Source organism: Pelobates fuscus, chromosome 8, assembly GCF_036172605.1.
Source record: "Pelobates fuscus isolate aPelFus1 chromosome 8, aPelFus1.pri, whole genome shotgun sequence".
Classification (NCBI taxonomy): domain Eukaryota; kingdom Metazoa; phylum Chordata; class Amphibia; order Anura; family Pelobatidae; genus Pelobates; species Pelobates fuscus.
In genome coordinates this window covers 171,454,885-171,479,580 of record NC_086324.1, presented here as the reverse complement: position 1 = coordinate 171,479,580, position 24,696 = coordinate 171,454,885, and the positions used below count along the sequence as shown (strand labels likewise).

Below are 24,696 nucleotides of genomic sequence, written 5' to 3'. Positions count from 1 at the left end.
TAAGGGCAGGCAGCGCTGTTTCAGCACCCTGAGCCTGGCACAAACACATCCAATGATTCGCTCTACGCTTTCTGGGAACAATTCCCCAGTGTCCCCCTTAACTTCACTTCTGGGAAAATTCCCCGGTGTCCCCCATAACTTCATTTGTGGGAGCAATTCCCCGGTGTCCCCCATAACTTCACTTGTGGGAACAATTCCCCGGTGTCCCCCATAACTTCATTTGTGGGAACAATTCCGAGGTGTCCCCCATAACTTCATTTGTGGGAACAATTCCCCGGTGTCCCCCATAACTTCACTTCTGGGAACAATTCCCCGGTGTCCCATAACTTCACTTGTGGGAACAATTCCCCATGTATTTGTGTTTTGCTGTATATTTAGCTGTGTATAGCTGTGTTTTTATGTGTATAGCTGTATATTCAGATGTAATGTATCTGTATATATATATGTATGTGTGTTTTGCTGTATATTTAGCTGTGTATAGCTGTATATTTAGATGTGTTTTGCTGTATATTTAGATGTGTATAGCTGTATATTTAGATGTAATGTGTCTGTATATATACATGTATATGTGTTTTGCTGTATATTTAGCTGTGTATAGCTGCATATTTAGATGTGTTTTGCTGTATATTTAGATGTGTATAGCTGTATATTTAGATGTAATGTATCTGTATATATACATGTATGTGTGTTTTGCTGTATATTTAGCTGTGTATAGCTGTATATTTAGATGTGTTTTGCTGTATATTTAGATGTAATGTGTGTATATATACATGTATGTGTGTTTTGCTGTATATTTAGCTGTGTTTTGCTGTATATTTAGCTGTGTTTTGCTGTATATTTAGCTGTTTTGCTGTATATTTAGCTGTGTTTTGCTGTATATTTAGATACAGCAGGTGTGGTGTGCTGTGAGTGTTTCTATAATTGTCTATATATTTTTATACCCTGGATATACATAGCTCCCAGAGATCTATTCCTGGCCATATGCTTTGCAGATGCTATTCCTTCAGAGACTACAACTCCCATGATCCCCCGGGGTTCACCTGCACTCTGCGCCTGCGCAGTTCTCCAGCTCTCCTCTCCACCGTCCCCTCTCTGTCTTTTTCTCCCGCATCCTCCTCTGCTGCATCAGCACCACAGCAGCAGCAGCAGCACCAGCCCAGCATCAGCAGCACTAACCCAGCATCCCTCAGCATCATCCCTGAGCCAGCATCCTGCCCTGCCCTCAGACACCCTGCCTGCCCCCCACTCTGCAACCAGGGGCAAGAGGGCAGCAAAAAGCCCCCTCCCTCCCTCCTCCCCCCATACAGGCAGCTCCTCTCCCAGCCTCCCTCCCTCCCTCCTTCCCCCAGACTGCAGCAAGAGGGGGAGTCACCAGGAAAAAAGGAGAGAGTGTGAGAGGGACCCTAGGAGAGCAGAGAGGGGCCACACACTGCCAGCAGGCTAGGGAGCAGAGCCAGGGGGTGATCCACCAAGGAGAGAGGAGCAGGGGGCAGCATTGGCACAGCCCTGATTGCCTGGAGGTGCCCATTCTGAGCAGGAAGCATGAAGGACCGGACCCAGGAGCTGAGGAGTGTAAGCAGGACAATCCTTTCTATTTACCCTTCATTCTGCCTTTACCCCTGGATATTTGCCTCCCCCTCCATGGCAGTGGGGGGTGGGGGTATGATGGGGCTGGGGAGGAGGGGAGCTCTGTGTGAGTGAGGGTGGAGGGGGTGTAAGGGTGCATTGCAGGTCCCTGTCTGTCTGATTTATGACTGCCTGTGTGTACTGAGGGCTGCAGGGGGATGCTGTGTGTGTATGTATGTGATGCTCATTGTGTGTGTGTGTGTGTGTGTATATGATGCTCATTGTGTGTGTGTATGTATGTGATGCTCAATGTGTGTGTGTGTGTGTGTATGATGCTCATTGTGTGTGTGTATGTATGTGATGCTCATTGTGTGTGTGTATGTATGTGATGCTCATTGTGTGTGTGTGTGTGTGTGTGTGTGTATATAATGCTCATTGTGTGTGTGTATGTATGTGATGCTCATTGTGTGTGTGTGTCTGTATGATGCTCATTGTGTGTGTGTATGTATGTGATGCTCATTGTGTGTGTGTATGTATGTGATGCTCATTGTGTGTGTGTGTGTGTATATAATGCTCATTGTGTGTGTGTATGTATGTGATGCTCATTGTGTGTGTGTGTCTGTATGATGCTCATTGTGTGTGTGTATGTATGTGATGCTCATTGTGTGTGTGTATATAATTGTCTTTCTTGGTGTGCACTGTATGTTCATCTGCATCCCTGACTTCATGCATTTTTGTGCATTGACTCGCGCTGCTGTGTGCAGAAATGTGTGCAATGGGCATCTTTGCAGAAGTGCTTGTGTGTGCAGGTGCTGATGTGTGCATTTTTCAGGGTTTGTAGAAAAGCCTTTTATGTATAAAGTATGTGTCAAAATTGTTTTTGCATTCATGTATATGTAAAATCTATCATTTTTTTATGTACCGCAACGAGTATGTGTGTGGAGTGCTTGCTGGTACCTCCGCATTTTGCTTATTGCCATCTCTGTGTGTGACTGCATTTGCATGTGCAGATTTGTGAATGTGTAGCTGGTATTTCATTCATCCCATTCATTTGTCTATGGATGTGTGGGTCTGTGTGTGGATGAAGGTTGGGCTGTGTGTAGATGTGTGTAACACGAATGTGTGTTACATTATGTTCATATGTAGGTCTGTATGTCAATGTGTGATTAATGTGTAGTGTTTGTCTGTTAGTAGTATGGATGTATGTGCCTGTGAGTATGGATATATGTGATGTCCATGTATGTATGTAGCCGTTTTTGATGTACTTCTTTGTGTGTGGATATATGGGTCTACGTTTGAATGTGTGTGCTTAACTGCAACATGAATGTGTGGCTCTGTGGGTGACATGAATTTGTGGCTCGGTGGGCAACATGAGTGTGTGGCTCTGTGGGTGACATGGATGTGTGGCTCGGTGGGCAACATGAATGTGTGGCTCTGTGGGTAACATGAATGTGTGGCTCGGTGGGCAACATGAATGTGTGGCTCTGTGGGTGACATGAATGTGTGGCTCTGTGGGTGACATGAATGTGTGGCTCGGTGGGCGACATGAATGTGTGGCTCTGTGGGTGACATGGATGTGTGGCTCTGTGGGTGACATGAATGTGTGGCTCTGTGGGTGACATGGATGTGTGGCTCGGTGGGTGACATGGATGTGTGGCTCGGTGGGTGACATGAATGTGTGGATCTATGGGTGACATGGATGTGTGGCTCGGTGGGTGACATGGATGTGTGGCTCGGTGGGTGACATGAATGTGTGGATCTATGGGTGACATGGATGTGTGGCTCGGTGGGTGACATGAATGTGTGGCTCGGTGTGTCACATGGATGTGTGGCACGGTGGGTGACATGGATGTGTGGCTTGGTGGGTGACATGGATGTGTGGCTCGGTGGGTGCCATGAATGTGTGGCTCTGTGGGTGACATGAATGTGTGGCTCTGTGGGTGACATGGATGTGTGGCTCTGTGGGTGACATGGATGTGTGGCTCGGTGGGTGCCATGGATGTGTGGCTCGGTGTGTCACATGGATGTGTGGCTTGGTGGGTGCCATGAATGCATGGCTCTATGGGTGACATGAATGTGTGGCTCGGTGGGTCACATGGATGTGTGGCTCTATGGGTGACATGGATGTGTGGCTCTGTGGGTGACATGGATGTGTGGCTCTGTGGGTCACATGGATGTGTGGCTCGGTGGGTGACATGAATGTGTGGCTCGGTGGGTGACATTGATGTGTGGTTTGGTGGGTGACATGAATGTATGGCTCTATGGGTGACATGGATGTGTGGCTCGGTGGGTGCCATGTGGGTGACATGTGGCTCTGTGAGTGACATGGATGTGTGGCTCGGTGGGTGCCATGGATGTGTGGCTCGGTGAGTGCCATGGATGTGTGGCTCTGTGGGTGACATGGATGTGTGGCTCTGTGGGTGACATGGATGCATGTCTCGGTGGGTGCCATGGATGTGTGGCTCTGTGGGTGACATGGATGTATGGCTCGGTGGGTGCCATGGATGTATGGCTCGGTGGGTGACATAAATGTGTGGCTCGGTGGGTGCCATAGATGTGTGGCTCTGTGGGTGACATGGATGTGTGGCTCTGTGGGTGACATGGATGTGTGGCTCGGTGGGTGACATTAATGTGTGGCTCGGTGGGTGCCATGGATGTATGGCTCGGTGGGTGCCATGGATGTGTGGCTCGGTGGGTGCCATGGATGTGTGGCTCGGTGGGTGACATGGATGTGTGGCTCGGTGGGTGCCATGGATGTGTGGCTCTGTGGGTGCCATGGATGTGTGGCTCGGTGGGTGACATGGATGTGTGGCTCGGTGGGTGACATGAATGTGTGGCTCGGTGGGTGCCATGGATGTGTGGCTCTGTGGGTGCCATGGATGTGTGGCTCGGTGGGTGACATGAATGTGTGGCTCGGTGGGTGCCATGGATGTGTGGCTCGGTGGGTGTCATGGATGTATGGCTCGGTGGGTACCATGGATGTGTGGCTCGGTGGGTGACATAAATGTGTGGCTCGGTGGGTGCCATGGATGTGTGGCTCGGTGGGTGTCATGGATGTATGGCTCGGTGGGTGCCATGGATGTGTGGCTCGGTGGGTGACATGGATGTGTGGCTCGGTGGGTGCCATGGATGTGTGGCTCTGTGGGTGCCATGGATGTGTGGCTCGGTGGGTAACATGGATGTGTGGCTCTGTGGGTGCCATGGATGTGTGGCTCGGTGGGTGACATAAATGTGTGGCTCGGTGGGTGACATGGATGTATGGCTCGGTGGGTGCCATGGATGTGTGGCTTTATGAGCGACATGGATGTGTGGGTGTGAGTACATACAGTGTTTGTTATACTAGTGATGATAAATTAAATCATAGTGTGTGTCTGTACATGTGTGCCTAGTGTGTGTGTTTAATGTCCCCTGCCTGAATACATTTAATGTGTGTGCAGTGTGCATGCGTATATGATTTGTGTGTGTCTTGTGTATTTAAGTCCAGCTCGTAGCTCGGGGCTCACATGCGTGAATGAAGATGGATTTGTACACGCATGTTAGTGTATGTGTAGAGGACAGTCTGATTAGCATTCTCAGCATGGATGCACATTAGTATGCTGTGCATGGCCATTTGTGTGCCTCTGCTCTTCATGACTGTATATCTAAGTAAAACTAAATGCATTTCCATTTTTGTGGTACATTGTGCAATTTATGTATGTATGGCTGTGTGTTGCTTGTGTTGTATTGTTCGTTTACCTGTTTGCATCAGTGTGTGTCCATCTTTTAGCTGAACCTGAGCCTTTTCATTTGATTTATCTGGGTGGGCGCATGTGAAGACACAATATACCTGATTGTATATCTGAATGTTTGTTTCGAGCAGACACAGTGATCTTATTGTGTACTTTTGCATTATGGTAGATACAGTATATCTGGATATGTATTTCGCTGCACGTGCAACAAACATAATTTAAATACGGATGTTTGTTTATCTTGTTGTGGATAAAACCATTATGTAAGTTTGCGTATCTGTATGCGTGTGTTGATATTTTGTGTTTGTGCATAACTACATTATTTGATTGTACATCTGATTTGGCATGCAGATATGTCCAACTTTGTGCCTTATTGTATGTGTGTCCTTGTGTTCAGATGCAATATCAGGTTGCATATTAGATTGTGTTTGTAGATTTCCTGTGTGTGTTAGTTGTGTGGTTGGGTATATTGTTTGTATTGAGTGGAGATGTGGATGATTGTGTGTGTTTGTGTCATATAGAATGTTTAGCTCTATGTGTATACGAGTGTGATGTGTATATTGTGTGTATTATTGTGTCCATATACGTGATGTGTTTGTAGATGTGTGTGTTGATTTATCTGATTGTATATGTATGTGAATGTGTCTGGTTGTGGAGAGGTGTCTGAATATGTATGTGTCTAGGTATCTCTGTCGTGTTTGTGTCTGTCGTGGGGGTATATCCTGTGGTATTGCTGTGTATTGGATAATATGGGCTCATTGAGGTAATTCCCAATTAGTAATGTCTCCTAGTTTTGGCTGAGCTGTTGGGGAAACAGAATGCTTTATTTAGAGAGCGTTCACCTTCTTCCTCACACTGCAAAAAGTAGACAATTAGCACTGGCCTTCATAGAGTATGTGCCACGGATTCACACAGAAAACTAAGAGCCACACAAATCATATAGTCAGCAGTCGCTTTTGAAATTCATATAGGAAAAAAAATGTCCCCACTCATTCGTATGAAACATAGGTCATGTCAAACTAACCTAATTGCATTCTAAGAAGAAGTAGGTAGAAGTATAGATCAGGGTGTTGCAGTGGGTGTGATCTACTTGGATTTTGCCAAGGCATTTGATACGGTTCCTCACAATAGGTTAGTCTTCAAACTAAAATAAATTGGTCTAGATGAATATTCTTGTTCTTGGGTAGAACATTGGCTTAAGGATAGAGTACAACGAGTTGTCATAAATGGTAAATTTTCAAGCTGGACAAAAGTGGTAAGTGGTGTCCCTCAGGGTTCTGTTTTGGGACCGCTTCTATTTAACATATTTATAAATGATCTTGAAATGGGCATTGAAAGCCATGTATCAGTGTTTGCAGATGACACAAAACTTTGTAAAGTAATAAAATGTGAGCAGGATATTGCCTTGCTGCAGAGGGATTTGGATAGATTGGGGGACTGGGCCCTAAAATGGCAGATTAAATTTAACGTAGAAAAATGCAAAGTTATGCACTTCGGGGTTAAGAATGCACAAGCAATTTACACACTAAATGGTAGTGAACTAGGGATAACCACACACGAGAAGGATTTGGGAATTGTTATAGACAACAAATTAGGTAGCAATATGCAATGTCAATCTGCCGTTGCTAAGGCCAGTAAGGTTTTGTCATGTATAAATAGGGGCATACATTCTCGAGATGAAAATATAATTTTGCCTCTTTATAAATCGCTGGTAAGACCACACCTTGAATATGCTGTGCAATTTTGGGCACCTGTTCTAAAGAAGGATATCATGGCACTAGAAAAAGTACAGAGACAAGCTACAAAATTGATAAAAGGAATGGAGCATTTTAGTTATGAAGAAAGGCTAAAACATTTAAATCTCTACAGTTTGGAAAAACGGCGCCTTAGAGGGGATATGATAACATTATACAAATATATTCGGGGCCAGTACAAACCATTATCTGGAAATCTATTCATAAACAGGGCTATACATAGGACACAAGGTCACACATTTAGGCTTGAAGAAAGGAGATTTCATCTAAGGCAAAGAAAAGGTTTTTTTACAGTAAGAGCAATAAGGATATGGAATTCATTGCCGTAAGAGGTGGTTTTGTCAGAGTCTATACAGATGTTTAAATTGCAATTGGATAAATACTTGCAAAAACATAACACACAGGGATACAATTTCTAATTAGTGGGGTAATAGCTGCTTGATCCAAGGAGACATCTGACTGCTATTTTGGGGTCAAGAAGGAATTTTTTCCTAGTTTGTTGCAAAATTGGAAGCGCTTCAGACTGGGTTTTTTGCCTTCTTTTGGATCAACAGCAAAAGCATATGTGAGGAAGGCTGAACTTGATGGACGCAAGTCTCTTTTCAGCTATGTAACTATGTAACTATGTAACTATATTGACATTGTTAAACACCAATATTTTTGTTCAATGGAAATATCAATTAGATTTCCTACACAGTGTCCCTGACAAAGCACAGAGCATGACAGGCCATTCCTACACAGTGTCCCTGACAATCACACAAAGCACAGAGCATGACAGGCCATTCCTACACAGTGTCCCTGACAATCACACAAAGCACAGAGCATGACAGCCCATTCCTACACAGTGTCCCTGACAATCACACAAAGCACAGAGCATGTCATACATTCCTACACAGTGTCCCTGACAATCACACAAAGCACAGAGCATGACAGGCCATTCCTACACAGTGTCCCTGACAATCACACAAAGCACAGAGCATGACAGGCCATTCCTACACAGTGTCCCTGACAATCACACAAAGCACAGAGCATGCCAGCCATTCCTACACAGTGTCCCTGACAATCACACAAAGCACAGAGCATGTCATACATTCCTACACAGTGTCCCTGACAATCACACAAAGCACAGAGCATGCCATACATTCCTACACAGTGTCCCTGACAATCACACAAAGCACAGAGCATGTCATACATTCCTACACAGTGTCCCTGACAATCACACAAAGCACAGAGCATGTCATACATTCCTACACAGTGTCCCTGACAATCACACAAAGCACAGAGCATGCCATACATTCCTACACAGTGTCCCTGACAATCACACAAAGCACAGAGCATGTCATACATTCCTACACAGTGTCCCTGACAATCACACAAAGCACAGAGCATGTCATACATTCCTACACAGTGTCCCTGACAATCACACAAAGCACAGAGCATGTCATACATTCCTACACAGTGTCCCTGACAATCACACAAAGCACAGAGCATGCCATACATTCCTACACAGTGTCCCTGACAATCACACAAAGCACAGAGCATGCCATACATTCCTACACAGTGTCCCTGACAATCACACAAAGCACAGAGCATGTCATACATTCCTACACAGTGTCCCTGACAATCACACAAAGCACGGAGCATGTCATACATTCCTACACAGTGTCCCTGACAATCACACAAAGCACAGAGCATGTCATACATTCCTACACAGTGTCCCTGACAATCACACAAAGCACAGAGCATGTCATACATTCCTACACAGTGTCCCTGACAATCACACAAAGCACAGAGCATGTCATACATTCCTACACAGTGTCCCTGACAATCACACAAAGCACAGAGCATGCCAGCCATTCCTACACAGTGTCATTGACATTCATTTACACACAGTTGAAAGTGTCTCAACTATTCCTACACAGTGACACATTCATTCATTTACACAATGACTATGTGTCCTGGCCATTCTTTCACAGTGACACTGACATTCATTCACACAATCAGAGAGTGTCTTAACCATTCCTACACAGTATCACTGGCATTCATTAACACAAAGTAGAGAGTGTCATGACCATTCCTGCACAGTGACACTGACATTCATTCACAAAACGAGAAAGTTACCTGACCATTCTTACACATAACAAACAGCATTGCTGACAGTTATGCTAAAGGTCCTAACAAACAGCCTTGCTGACTCTCGCTTAATACTGTGTCACTGACAGTCATATAGGGCACACAACACTGACAGTCACACAGAGCACGCAGTGTCACTGACAGTCACACAGAGCACACAGTGTCAATGACAGTCACACAGAGCACGCAGTGTCACTGACAGTCATACAGAACACACAATGTCACTGACAGTCATACAGAGCACAGAGTTTTGGTGACAGTCACACAGAGCACAGAGTTTTGGTGACAGTCACACAGAGCACAGAGTGTCACTGACAGTCACACAGAGCACACAGTGTCACTGACAGTCATACAGAACACACAATGTCACTGACAGTCATACAGAGCACAGAGTGTCACTGACAGTCACACAGAGCACACAGTGTCACTAACAGTCATACAGAGCACAGATTTTTGGTGACAGTCACACAGAGCACACAATGTCACTGACAGTCATACAGAGCACACAGTGTCACTGACAGTCACACAGAGCACAGAGTGTCACTAACAGTCATTCAGAGCACACAGTGTCACTGACAGTCATACAGAGCACAGAGTTTTGGTGACAGTCACACAGAGCACACAGTGTCACTGACAGTCAATCAGAGCACAGAGTTTCACTGACAGTCATACAGAGCACACGATGTCACTAACAGTCATACAGAGCACACAGTGTCACTGACAGTCATACAGAGCACAGAGTGTCACTAACAGTCATACAGAGCACACAGTGTCACTGACAGTCACACAGAGCACAGAGTGTCAATTGACAGTCACACAGAGCACACAGTGTCACTAACAGTCATACAGAGCACACAGTGTCACTAACAGTCATACAGAGCACACAGTGTCACTGACAGTCACACAGAGCACACAGTGTCACTGACAGTCACACAGAGCACAGAGTTTTGGTGACAGTCACACAGAACACACAGTGTCACTAACAGTCATACAGAGCACACAGTGTCACTGACAGTCACACAGAGCACAGAGTTTTGGTGACAGTCACACAGAGCACACAGTGTCACTAACAGTCACACAGAGCACACAGTGTCACTAACAGTCATACAGAGCACAGAGTTTTGGTGACAGTCACACAGAGCACAGAGTTTTGGTGACAGTCACACAGAGCACACAGTGTCACTGACAGTCACACAGAGCACAAAGTTTTGGTGACAGTCACACAGAACACACAGTGTCACTAACAGTCATACAGAGCACACAGTGTCACTGACAGTCACACAGAGCACACAGTGTCACTGACAGTCACACAGAGCACAGAGTTTTGGTGACAGTCACACAGAGCACACAGTGTCACTAACAGTCACACAGAGCACACAGTGTCACTAACAGTCATACAGAGCACAGAGTTTTGGTGACAGTCACACAGAGCACAGAGTTTTGGTGACAGTCACACAGAGCACACAGTGTCACTGACAGTCACACAGAGCACAGAGTTTTGGTGACAGTCACACAGAGCGCACAGTGTCACTGACAGTCACACAGAGCACACAGTGTCACTGACAGTCATACAGAGCACACAGTGTCACTGACAGTCACACAGAGCACACAGTGTCACTGACAGTCACACAGAGCACACAGTGTCACTAACAGTCACACAGAGCACACAGTGTCACTGATGACAGGAATGTTGCTGGATGGGGGGCTGACAGGGCAGAAGCACCTGGTTAGATCCTGAAGTGCCTGATCTCAATGCAGTTTTAGCCCTGAGTCCCCTGTAATATTGAGATTAGAAGGAAAACCTTTAATTGTGCATTTTGTAGCAGAGCCTTTAATGCACCATATTTTGAGTTTATTAAACAACAGTGTGAAAAAGATATACACTTCTTCACTCTCTTTTTTCAGCGGGAACTACTGATAGGCAGAGTGTGTCAGCTGACGCTTTCAGACAACCAGGGACTTCCAATCCAGGTTTGTTTGATTGAAGCCTCACACCTAGAGCGACATTCAGGGGCAGAGCAACTGGGTGCTGGCTTTACGGCCTTGGGGTTAAACTGATCTTAACAGGTTAGTTTAACCTCTTCAGATAAGCTGGTGCCCAGGCAGGACCTCTGATAGAGTTGCTATGGTGCCTGGAGTGGTACTTTAATACATTATGTTTGGAGTTTATAAATATAGGTTTATACAATACTCTGAATTCATTCAAGATGTGGTGTCCTAATATGATACAGAGATCATTTTAGGATTGGACTAAGGGTGTGGCGTAAGACATGGTTTTAGAAATGGTTTAAGTCACTGTATGTGAAATGGGCCATAAAATTAACCCTTGGGACAAAGTCCCTGTTTATTTGGACCACCTAACAATCCCACTGGTTGATAGTCCGACAGAACAAACAGTATCGCTGGCAATCCTCCTGAACCCGGTGTCACTGACTGTCACATGCTCACATGATGCTACGGTAATATTCAGCATTTCCCCAAACTGTCACCAATTGTCAGACAGCACGTAGTTCTAGGGGAGATTTGCCAGCATTCTACAGTTAGGAATGTGTCACTAGCGTTTCTACAAAGTCATCATTTCCCGACAAGTTAAATTATCGCTTCCATCGAACTGATGAGTTCTCGTCCACTAAATGCATCACTTGTCTTTGTGACATTCCTAGTATATGATTAAATAGAAGCGGGGGCTGTCTGAGATTTATGGGCCTTGCAGTCCACCCTGGGAGCGTCAGCCATTTTACTCTTACACATTCATTGATGTTAGGTGATATCTTATTTCTGACACGACGTTTAACCTTTAATGACCTTGCTTACATTCAGAATGAACAATTTCTGATAACTGCTGTGATGCAGTTACTGGGACATGCCCCAAAGTGGAAATTCAAAGTGAATTCAGAGTTAAGATAAAATATTAGAACTAACCTTTTCAGTTCTGCCAACTCTGTTCCAATTCACTATAGTTCAGAGTTTAGTGAATATGTCACTGTCCAAGCATCAAAGTTCCACTTCCCACAACCCTTGCTGGTCAGTTTTTAAGGGACACTCCACTGCCCAAATACATTTTTTTTTTTTATTTAATCACTATTTAGTATACTCCCCAATGAACACATGCATACATATTATTATACTTTTTTGTAATCTAATTGTTAATATGAGGAATATCTAAAAACAGTTTGCAATAAATGCAGAGCTCTTGTCTGCAACCTTTACAAGCCCTCCTCTTGTAACCCCGCCCAGACTTTTTGTAGCTGTCCAATCACAGACTCCGAATGCAGCTCAATGAGAAGTCTTTGCAAGGCAGGTGCTCTGGGCAATCGCTGCCTCTTGCGCTTAGTTCCACTGAGCTAAACAACCAGGAAGTAACATGACGTGACACAAGTGCTTCTTTAAGGATATTCCTTTTCTGCATTAAAATCTCACAGGGTTATTCACAAAAGTAAAAATTTACATAATTAAATGTGAATTGCAAAAATAGCCAAGCTGTAACTATACCAGAGTCGGAGATTTTCTCCAAGCCACTTTTTTTTTAGCCTTATTTTTTCAATTTGGCTTTAATTTGCAGAAATGTTGAGTTTAGTGAATGAATATCCTGCCAGTGAAAACAATGGGAAATTCTGAATAACTGAATAAAATCTAAAATGAATATGGTTAAAATATGTCCATGTTATGACCCATAAGGTTAACCCACATTGAAGAAGTTGTACATTCGAGATAAAGTTATTTTTTTTTTTAAGCCCTTGTATATGATTCTGTTTACTTAACTTGATCCATTCCATCCGCTCTTTGAAAAGGCACAAACATGGCATTTTATGCAAATAAGCCTTTTTGGAGAAATGTAACATTTTCATGTTGATGTGTATTACCTGAAATTAATTAAAATGGCGCTGCAGGTACCGCAAATTCATTATCTTATTATGTTATCACAACTTATTGTATCTTTACAGCTTTTTAAAGTTTGAACAGTTTGTCTTTCTCCAAAGGGATTGCTGGGTGCTGCTTATGGCCTGCACTACGTCCTCTGGAGAGACAGCAACCCCTGCTAGAAGCGTTTATTAGCTGTCCTGAATTGAAGCCCTGTAGTGCAAAGCATCACCTCAACCAATCAGCTTATCTCAGACAGAGAACCTCCGCTAAAATACTGTGACTCCTTACAATGTGTGTGTGTGGGGGACTAGGGGGGGGCACCAGGGCAATCCTCGTGCAGTAGTGCTTATGGTGCTTGGAGTGTTAACTAATACAATACGCTGTAAATATATTGATCTGTGTAATGATACAATGAGCTGTAGTGGTTGTGGTGTTTGGATTGTTTAAAGCGGCTCTGTCATTTGTAGTCACACATCGACATTTGTTAGTTCTCACAGTAATCACAAGCAATGTCTGTAATAAGTGGCATCTTCTTATCCATGGCACGAATTGATCTATGGGGGATCCGGCGGTTTAAGGATCCTCTGTAGACCTCATTGTTGTACCCTCGTGCATGCGTGAGCGTACAGCACTGACACAGATTCACGGCAGTTATATGCTAATACCACTGAAAGTGGCAGAGCCACTAACCAAGGCAATTTGTTTGGCATTCCTACTCGCTTAATTAAAATGTAGGGCAACTCTTTTTGTGAAGCCCACCAGAAAAGCTGGTGGATCTATATCCCTGGTGCCAGAATGCTTTCCTTTTCTACTGTTGGCTTGACTTTAGCTGTGTCATTGAGCTGGCTACGTGTGTTGGATTCTGCAATTGGTCACAGGGTAATGATGTCATATGATGCAGTATAAAATGGCTGCAGGCTTGACTTTGATTGCTTTTGACGCGTATTGGATTACTGTGCTGTAGAGGGTTGTTTTTTTAAATTCTATTTTGTGTGTTTCCGGATATGAAAATAATGTTGCATTTGTCGTTTGTTCTACTGGTTGACATTTTGAATGATTCCGGAATTTGATGGGTATATGATTGTGCACTGATGTATTATTTTTACTACTTTTTTGTTCCGTAAACAATTGCGCGATATGCTTTCAGGTTTTCTTGATTGGTAAATTTCAAGTGTCACACCTGGGAACAATTCCAATTGATTTGCTGAATAATAATGAGAATTTTGATTAATATGTCTACGTACCAAATGTCATCAACTGATCAAGGATTTTACACAGAAAAAAAACACCATCCGTTTACCGATACTCCTTAATTAAAGGAAATCTACATTAGCATTATGTATAATGATATTTACATTTAAACACAGAGCATCAGGCAATATTACCCTCTTTTGCAACACTCACCAATTTGCAAACAGTTTGATGTATTCAAGTTAACCTGTAATTGTAACAGTAATTTCAATATGTATCATCCCAATTCACACAGAACCTTACTTCCTGGCTCAGAACCGAATAGAAGGGGTCTGATAAACACCAATTTACAGATATAGTGTTGGCGAGAGTGGCATGTCCAGCTAATCGCTGTATGAGATTTCAGCCAATATAGCAAGTTAACCCCTATGGTCCAATAGCATTCCACTATGACTCACAATATGGTCCTTACAAGACATTACTCCAGCACAGAATGTCCTAATTATTGAGCACAGGGACTTCACTTGGCTGAATTTTGATTTGGAACAAGATATTTAAGGACCAGATTTGTTTTTAATTGGCATAGGCCACCATTTGGATGTAAAGCAGTGGTCCCCAAACCAGTCCTCATCATGCCCGCCACATCCAGTCCAGGATTTAGGGATTACCAAGTTGTCACTAAGGTGGTTTTAGAAAAAAACAAACACCTTAGACATAACTGGGTAAACACCTTAGACATAATTGGGTAATCCCTAAATCCTGGACTTGATGAGGGGGCATGAGGACTGGTTTGGGGACCACTGATGTAAATGTTTAACACAAATGTCACAGGTCAGCCCTGAAGTGTGATGATTTGAGAAGGACCTTTTGGGGGGCGTGTCTTATTGAGAAAATATGGCTCTGTGCATGTAGAATCATTATAGGAATATTGTCGTGCATAACATGAAAGAATCTAATTTCAATTAGTATAGAATAGAATGTATTCTATATAGTGAACCAGTTTGATGAGTAGATTAAATATAAAATGATCACCCCGTGTCCGGTTTCAGTTTCATGCCATGAAGGTTCTGCAGTGACATATGTCCAATCTATCTCGAAAGCAATGCAAGATTCTGTGAATGGCCAACGAGTGTTGGGAATGTGTGTGACTAGCTTGTGGCCACATACCAGAACAAAACTGGACGCTGACATGTTATGTGTTTTAAGCCCATTCAACTTTCAAAAATATTAAACCAGACACTTACTGTGGTAAGGGAATATACCTTCCTACTGCTCACATATACATGGCTTAACAAAATCTCTGTCCAATGCCATGTGCATGCAGGGACTGATTATCCAATGCGATGTGCATGCAGGGACTGATTATCCAATGCCATGTGCATGCAGGGACTGATTATTCGATAAGCTGTGCATGTAGGCACTGATTATCCAATGCCATGTGCATGCAGGGACTGATTATCCAATGCCATGTGCATGCACAGACTGATTATCCGATGCCATTTGCATGCACAGACTGATTATCCAATGCCATGTGCATGCACAGACTGATTATCCAATGCCATTTGCATGCACAGACTGATTATCCAATGCCATTTGCATGCACAGACTGATTATCCAATGCCATGTGCATGTTTAGACTGATTATCCAATGCCATGTGCATGCACAGACTGATTATCCAATGCCATGTGCATGTTTAGACTGATTATCCAATGCCATGTGCATGCAGGGACTGATTATTTGATGAGCTGTGCATGTAGGCACTGATTATCCAATGCCATGTGCATGCACAGACTGATTATCCAATGCCATGTGCATGCAGGGACTGGTTATCCGATGCGATGTGCATGCACAGACTGATTATCCAATGCATGCAGGGACTGATTATCCAATGCCATGTGCATGCACAGACTGATTATCCAATGCATGCAGGGACTGATTATCCAATGTCATGTGCATGCACAGACTGATTATCCAATGCATGCACAGACTGATTATCCAATGCCATGTGCATGCACAGACTGATTATCCAATGTGATGTGCATGCACAGACTGATTATTCGATGAGCTGTGCATGTAGGCACGGAATGTCCTATTTGCATGCAGAGACAGGTAATGGAAAGCATAATACGGTGTTTAGTTGAGTTTTACGTTATTGCACATTAGAATGATGGCAGTGCGTTTGTCACGAAGTGCTGCTCACACCATGTGAACATGTGACGTGACCTTATCAAACTGTATTTTCTCATGGTTATGCTTTCCTTATTCCCACTGTATCTTAATGATTACACTCCCCCATTACCATCTGCCTGTTGGATCTCAATCAATCCATATCTGGATGCGGCCATTTTTGTTCTCCTCTGGCCATGATGTCTGCTGTTTTCCCCTTTGTGGGATAATTATTACTGATGGATTGTGGGTAAATGTGATTGGCAACTGAAACAGAACCAATATTTAAGCTCCGCCCATTGTCCTGTTTTGTCACCTTGCCTGCTTTACCTAGTGAAAAGTAGCCCCTACTTTTATTGATGTATTATATCAAAATTAGAGCGCTCAAGAAAAAAATTGTTTCAAACACAGAGAGCTATGCAGAGGCAGATTGGATAAGGCTTATTTTTGGTAAAAATGGTATTTGTGAGTGAACTGTGCCGAGTGCGAGATTGTCCTCAAAAATGTGACTTACGGTAATTATTTTTCAAATAAATTCAAAATGTGTCATTGACTCACACCAGAGTGCACAGGACTGCATGTTACCCTTAAATAAAGGGATTTCTTCACTAACCAAATCTTAAAATTTTGATTAAAAAATCCATAATATTAAATGGATTCCCAGCTCCCAGTTTGTAATTCTCCACAATTGGCATAGCAGATTTACTACTGATATCTCCGAGGTGGAGAGAAGTCCATAAAGATTTTACCAGCGTGCCATATCCACGGATTTTATTATTATTTTTTTTTAACAGGAGAACTAAATAATCAAATTATATCTGCAAGTGGCTTGCGTTTCTTACAGATTTTCCCGGGCTTCCTTCCAGATAATTTACTTTTATTTTATTATTAAGTGAAATCTACATTAGTAGATTATTATCACGTAGAAGTGTGTTTAGACAACAGAATCGTATGAAAAAAAAGTATAGCTACAGTTTATGTAAACTTGCAAACACTGTAATTCACCAAAAATCATCATATTCTAACTCAATTCTGCTGATATTTTATTTATTTAATAATTTTGACCCTTACGTGGAGCGATTGTGTTGAAGTAACAGCCAGTGGTTTTACTGTCAGACGGAGAAGGGTTTGAGGTAAATTACTAGAAATCCTGCCTTTGGCAATGCGTTAAGTAAGGTTTCAGCTTACTGACCTAGAAAACCCCTTCTCAGTGTCCTACACACGTCTTCATTCTAATTAATTGATGTAATGCACCAACATGCTCTGCAGCGCTGTACATGACTGGCGGAGACGTGTGTGCCCCTTTAACCTGGAAGGCTCAATATGCTTGTTTTTACCCAATACCTCCCTCCTACTTTCAGGGGTTTATTAACTAAACAGTAAAATTGGGGCATGTTGACAAATGTCTTGTAGAATTTAGGCCAAAATAGCTGAACTGAATAAAAAGCCCTTATTTGGCTATTTTTGCAGCCCAGTTGTCAGCTCTCCGCAGCTCACTCTCCCTGTCATGTTGTATTAAGCTCTTAATGTGGAAATGTTAATACATTGAGAAAGGACACAGACCTATACACTGTAACCCTTGCAAGGTCCCTGTATATCCAGTGATCAAACTAAACTGAAAAAAGAGAAATGCCCAATAGTGCCATCCACATTATTACCTCACATGGATATAAAACATTCTTTCTCAGATTCTCAGAAGACAATTATTAGAGTTATCCCCTCACAAATGGCAGGTTTCATTATGTCACATTAACACATGCCTTCATTTTCGGGAGTTATACATTCGGGACACAGGATCATATCCATGGGATAAAAAAGGCATTTTGGCTCACGCTTGCATAGGCTCAGTGCTGCTTAAACCTTGTGGCCGTGGCTGGTAAGGGGCCGTAGCAGCATTGGGGAAACTCACTGTGGCACAAATTGCCTCTGAGCCAGGCCTTTGCGAGCACTGGGCCCTGCGGACGCGTTTGCTTATACCGCACTGTTTTTTTACATTTTTTTGTTGTCTCAGAAAGTTAGGAATAAAAAAACAAAATAAAAAATATGCTCAGCACTTCATTAGCAAGAGTGCTATCCTGCGAAGGGCATCCGGGGCCATCCACTAAATATAGACAAGACCATAAAGATTAATAACGAAGAAAATGTTCACCCCTGTGCCACTGTTTTCAATTGGAATTTGAAACTTTCAGGGTAATTTCAAAAGTGAATTTCAAATTTGAAGGGACACTCTGAGCACCAAAACAACTTTAACCTAATGAAGTAGTATTGGTGTATAGATTATGCCCCTCCTGTCTCACTACTCACTTTTCTGCCATTTAGATGTTAAACCATTTTTGTTTCTGTTTATGCGACCCTAGTCAAACCTTCCCTGACTGTGACTCAAATAGCCTCCATAAAAAAGTGTTTTATTTTAAATCAGACCCTACAGCACAGTGTGTTTACTTTAGAAGTTCTAAACACACTATGCAATAAAGGAAATGTTAACATTAGATCCATTTTTATAGGCAGTGTGTAGGACGACTGTGTGAGTCAAAGTCAGGACCACATAAACAAAGTGACTTACCTCCTAAATACCAGAGAATTGAGCAGTGATTGAACAGCATGATCTATACACCAAAACTGCTTCATTAAGCTAAAGTTGCTTTAGTGTTTATCATGTCCCTTTAAAGCCAGAATAGCTGAACAAAAAGCGAAGCTGACATTTACAATTTGGCTGTTCTGACCTTAAAGAGACACTATAGTCACCGGAATAACTATAGCTTAATGTAGTTGTTCTGGTATAAATTTTAATAGAAAATACATTGTTTACATTACGAAGAACCAAAGTGCTCTGTGCAAAAGAGGCGCTTCTTATTCCAATAGTATTGTAAATTAACAGCTAGCTCACAATGTGAGTCTCTTCCTGACTCTCTGACTACACATAAATCAAATAGACATAAAACAAGTGAACTGAGTGGTCAAAAGCTACCACCAGGGCAAACAGTGGAGCGCTCACAAAACGACTTACGCTTAGAACTTAAGAGGTATTGATATCCCTACCAAGTCGTTTTGTAAGCGCTCCACTATTTACACTGGTGGTAGCTTTTGACCACTTAGTTCAATTATTTACATTATTGCCTAGGGACACCTCCAGTGGCAGTCACTCCAACGGCCACTAGAGGTACTTCCTGGGTCAGTGCTGTATAACGTGCAGCACTGACGTCCAGCGTCTCCATGCTATGCGTAGAGGCGCTGACCTTTCCTTATAGAGATGCATTGATTCAATGCATCTCTATGAAGAGATGCTGATTGTCCAGGGTGGTGTTTGCCTCCACTCCCCACCTCCTTGGCTCAGGGCATCAGCATTGACAATCTCAGCTAAACCAATTCTTTCCTATGAGAAAGCATTAAATTGGCTGAGATCATCAGTTTTGATAAAGTCAGCCATTTAGGCATATTGGGGGCAGTGACAGCACCACGTTTGTATTCCTGACCCTATAGTATTCCTTTAAATTTGAAATTCATTTTGAAGTCTTTGAATTAGTGAACACGTTTGTATTTATTTTTGGTTTCTCCATAAAAATCAATATTGCAATAACCAAAGATGGTAGATCAGATCTAGGACATCTGAAATAAATGCTATATGCTCCTTTTGCTGGCATTGCAACCAACCTGTTTGGGAAATATTGTCTGAAACTGAATTGGCAGTAAATGCTTAACAGCCCTGGTTATTAAAAGGACATAAACGTAAAACGATGTCACGTGCCTGATGTTACGTTTCAGATTCCACAGAAATCTTGGTTTGAAACGTTTCCAGTTTCACAATTTCCCCAGAAATTATATACCGTATATATTTCAGACCAAACACATGCAAATGTATAGATCTAGCCTTCCAGTTACCAAAATAAACATAATGACCATTTTGTGAGTGTGGTTATTTCTCAATCAGCAAGTTCACTGTTTAGTAAGTACACCCCCATGTCACGCTGCTCTGAGCTATCACAGTTTGCTTGTTATGGTAGATCTAATATTTCCTACCAAACACGCAGAGCTCAATGTGACCTGTGTGTGAGTGCATCACAGAGCTCCACAGCAATAAAACTCCCAGTAATGTGCCTTATGTGTGAGTGTATCACAGAGCTCCACATCAGTACTATTAACAGTAATGTGCAGTGTGTATCCGTGGATCACAGAGCTCCACAGAAATAAAACTCAGTAATGTGCCTTGTGTGTAAGTGCATCACAGAGCTCCACAGCAATTCTATTAACAGTATTGTGTAGTGTGTATTCGTGGATCACGGAGCTCCACAGCAATAAACCCTCCTGCAATATTCAGTATATAACCGAGCTCCACAGCTACAAAACTACCTCTAATGTACAGTATGTATGAATGTATCACAAAGCTCCACAGCAATAAAACTCCCTCTGATGTGCAGTGTGTATTAATGTATCACAAAGCTCCTCAGCAATAAAACTCCCTGTAATGTGCATTGTTTACGTGTATCCCAGAGCTCCACAGCTATACTATTAACAACAGTAATGTGCGTTGTATAAGTGTATCACAGAGCTCCACAGCAATACTATTACCAGTAATGTGCGTAAGTGCTCCACACCAATTAAACATTAATCGGCCAGTGAGTATGAGTAATATTGTAATGTCCTGCTCCCTAACCAGCCTTCATACATTTCTCTTAGATGGTTAAAATATTGGGAGATTTAATCAGGGCCTTTTCGGAATCGGAAGGTGCATTTCCCTGTTTTGTTTATACAAACACGTACTTTAGTGGGATTTCCAACACACTTTGCATTTCTCTTCCGTTATTTCAGAAATCATTAATTCCAGTGAGAATACTCCTCGTGGCTATAAAAGGTTAATCATTATTCATAAGCAATGAATTGTGGGTTTTGCTAACTTTAGACCTGAATTTCGGAGCTAGAAATCTAGTTGGATGAGGGATTTCGTCCAGATTCGGCTAATACAGTGTTGTCCTATCTATGCCTTCCTTTGTCAATATTCAGTTTAGTTAATAAACCCCCACATTGATTGTTGACCATCTGGAGACAACTTGCCGTGACTTGAATTAAATTCGCTCTCTCGCTACTTAATTCGATTTTACAAAGCGTCCTTCCCATATTCATTGTGTTTGTTGTGGCTCTTCAATTAGGGCAATTTTTATTTTTAGCTGTAAACTCGCCCAGTTTGAAAATCTCTGATTGCATCAGTATATAAAAAAGATCCTTCAATTTAACCCGTTCACTGTCCTTTCTTGAGGCTGCTTGTCATTATGTTGGAGATGCCTTTTAGAGTGTTTTTTTGGTGGGGGGATGTTGGGCTGGAGGGGTTTCATTATCCATTTGTTCAGTACAGAGATCTGAGCGTTTATTCTGCATATTTCAGGTGTAACCGCAGACCAGGACATGCATGTTACCGCATAGCGAGGGGGGGTGGGGGGTGCAATTATGACATCATAACATTCCACCCTTCAGGGTCCAATATAAGGGACGCACTGAGTAATATTATGGGCAGCTGTAAGCTTTGAGGTGCAACGCATGGTGTCTCTGCAGAATTCACACCCAGCATGTTTGAGAGAGATTAATATCCGTCAAGGAAGAAGCTCTCTGTTGTAAATGCACCTGTCTGAACTGAATGCCAAATCATGGCCACTGTGCCGGTCGTTGAGGCACGGCTGTGTTCATTCTGGAGACATTGTCACCAGATGGGTTGGAGAATAAGTGATGTTGTTCCATTGTCGAAAGATCACTGGGAGATGCTAAGGGCTGACATGAGGAGTGTTGATTTGGTGATGGCCGTAGTGAAGATTGATTGAGTCCCATCATCTCGTATCATGTGATGTTCAGGATATTGATTATGCTGAAAGGGCGATGGTTATCAATGCAGCATTAGCCGGGGTTAGGGCGGACCCTTGACCTCTTGCTATTGATTATTGGTTGTTAGGTGGGAAATTCAGGAGGGGTCTTTTCTCTAGATAGATTAACTCTTTAGAAGATGGCATAAAAATCAGAGTACAAAGCACAGGGTGTAAGCATGACATAAGGACGCTGTGCCCTTCTCTTGCATTCCTATAAATCAGTCTCCAATCTCCATCTCGAGCACATTTTACACCCCGCGTAGCGGACAGGAGGACGGCACCATTAAAGATGAATAAATGTTAATATTACTATTATTTATAGCCTGTAACGTTTCTGCTCCTATTCCCTACATTCTTCCTGTCTTCCTCCATCTTTAATACTGTTCCTACACTCCCCCATTATCAGTCTATGTCCATCCATTCATGTTCACCCTCTCCACAGCTCCTTTATTTTCTTCCATCTCTTCCCCAACCACGCTCTTATTATAATTATTATTATTACTACGTGGTATAGCGCCAACATATAATGCAGCGCTTAACCATTTTACAGTGGGGATACAAACAGCAATAAATGTGAACATAAATAAGAGGTGAGGAGGGTCCAATCCCCCACCCTCTCCCCCTGTCTTTTCTCCTCCCTTCCCCTTCTCTCTCCCTCTCTCCTCTTTCTCTATCTCTATCCCTCCTCTACCTCTCTCTCTCCATATCTTTTTTCCTCTCACCTTTCTTCTCTCTTTCTCCCTCCCCTAGTACCACTCGGTCTCTTCCTCTCTGCCCCCTCCTTCTCTCCTTCTGTCTTTCTCCCCTTCTCTCACACTCTGTTGTTTCTGCTGGATTTCTTTCATTCAGTTCCTCTCTCCCTCTCTCTTGCCCTCTCTTGCTACCTGTTTCTCCTTGACATTCCCTCCTTCCATGGCTGTCAGTCTCTGGCTGCTGCATTGCATTGCAGGAGGCAGTACTGGAGCAGAATGCAGATACGGCAGCAGCAGCGCAGGGATCAGAGGACAGACAATGGGAGAAGAAAGAGACAAAGGCAGAGGATAACTGACTGAAAGACAGACATTTTTACCATCTGTCCGGGGCATCGACTGCACCCAGCAAGGGGAAATTGTCCTTTTCAATGCGGCCTTATCCCTCTTCTAATTCAGCTTTGTATAGTGAAATGAATAACATTTCCTGGCTTTACATATGATGTATCGGAATCTGACTGCACGTTATCAGGACAGGCTCAGACAGCGCTGGGTTTATATCTAATGTAGGGGATCTGACCGCACGTTATCAGGACAGGCTCAGACAGCGCTGGGTTTATATCTAATGTAGGGGATCTGACTGCACGTTATCAGGACAGGCTCAGACAGCGCTGGGTTTATATCTAATGTAGGGGATCTGACCGCACGTTATCAGGACAGGCTCAGACAGCGCTGGGTTTATATCTAATGTAAGGGATCTGACCGCACGTTATCAGGACAGGGTCAGACAGCGCTGGGTTTATATCTAATGTAGGGGATCTGACTGTACGTTATCAGGACAGGCTCAGACAGCGCTGGGTTTATATCTAATGTAGGGGATCTGACTGCACGTTATCAGGACAGGCTCAGACAGCGCTGGGTTTATATCTAATGTAGGGGATCGGACTGCACGTTATCAGGACAGGCTCAGACAGCGCTGGGTTTATATCTAATGTAGGGGATCTAACTGCACGTTATCAGGACAGGCTCAGACAGTGCTGGGTTTATATCTAATGTAGGGGATCTGACCGCACGTTATCAGGACAGGCTCAGACAGCGCTGGGTTTATTTCTAATGTAAGGGATCAGACCGCACGTTATCAGGACAGGCTCAGACAGCGCTGGGTTTATATCTAATGTAGGGGATCTGACCGCACGTTATCAGGACAGGCTCAGGCAGCGCTGGGTTTATATCTAATGTAGGGGATCTGACTGCACGTTATCAGGACAGGCTCAGACAGCGCTGGGTTTATATCTAATGTAGGGGATCTGACCGCACGTTATCAGGACAGGCTCAGACAGCGCTGGGTTTATATCTAATGTAGGGGATCTGACTGCACGTTATCAGGACAGGGTCAGACAGCGCTGGGTTTATATCTAATGTAGGGGATCTGACTGTACGTTATCAGGACAGGCTCAGACAGCGCTGGGTTTATATCTAATGTAGGGGATCTGACTGCACGTTATCAGGACAGGCTCAGACAGCGCTGGGTTTATATCTAATGTAGGGGATCTGACCGCACGTTATCAGGACAGGCTCAGACAGCGCTGGGTTTATATCTAATGTAGGGGATCTGACCGCACGTTATCAGGACAGGCTCAGACAGCGCTGGGTTTATATCTAATGTAGGGGATCTGACCGCACGTTATCAGGACAGGCTCAGACAGCGCTGGGTTTATATCTAATGTAAGGGATCTGACCGCACGTTATCAGGAC

The 24,696-nt window shown here is 43.3% G+C and overlaps 1 protein-coding gene across 1 annotated transcript in view; it reads left to right on the top strand.

Moving 5' to 3' along the window:
- The first annotated feature begins 1,075 nt into the window (after nt 1-1,075).
- STX1B (syntaxin 1B) overlaps nt 1,076-24,696 on the top strand; it is a 79,712-nt gene continuing 56,091 nt past the window's right edge. Inside the window, exon 1 of the mRNA XM_063430807.1 lies at nt 1,076-1,572. Within this exon, the coding sequence (XP_063286877.1) occupies nt 1,543-1,572 (30 nt within the window). The 5' untranslated portion in view covers nt 1,076-1,542. The remainder of the gene's footprint in view (nt 1,573-24,696) is intronic.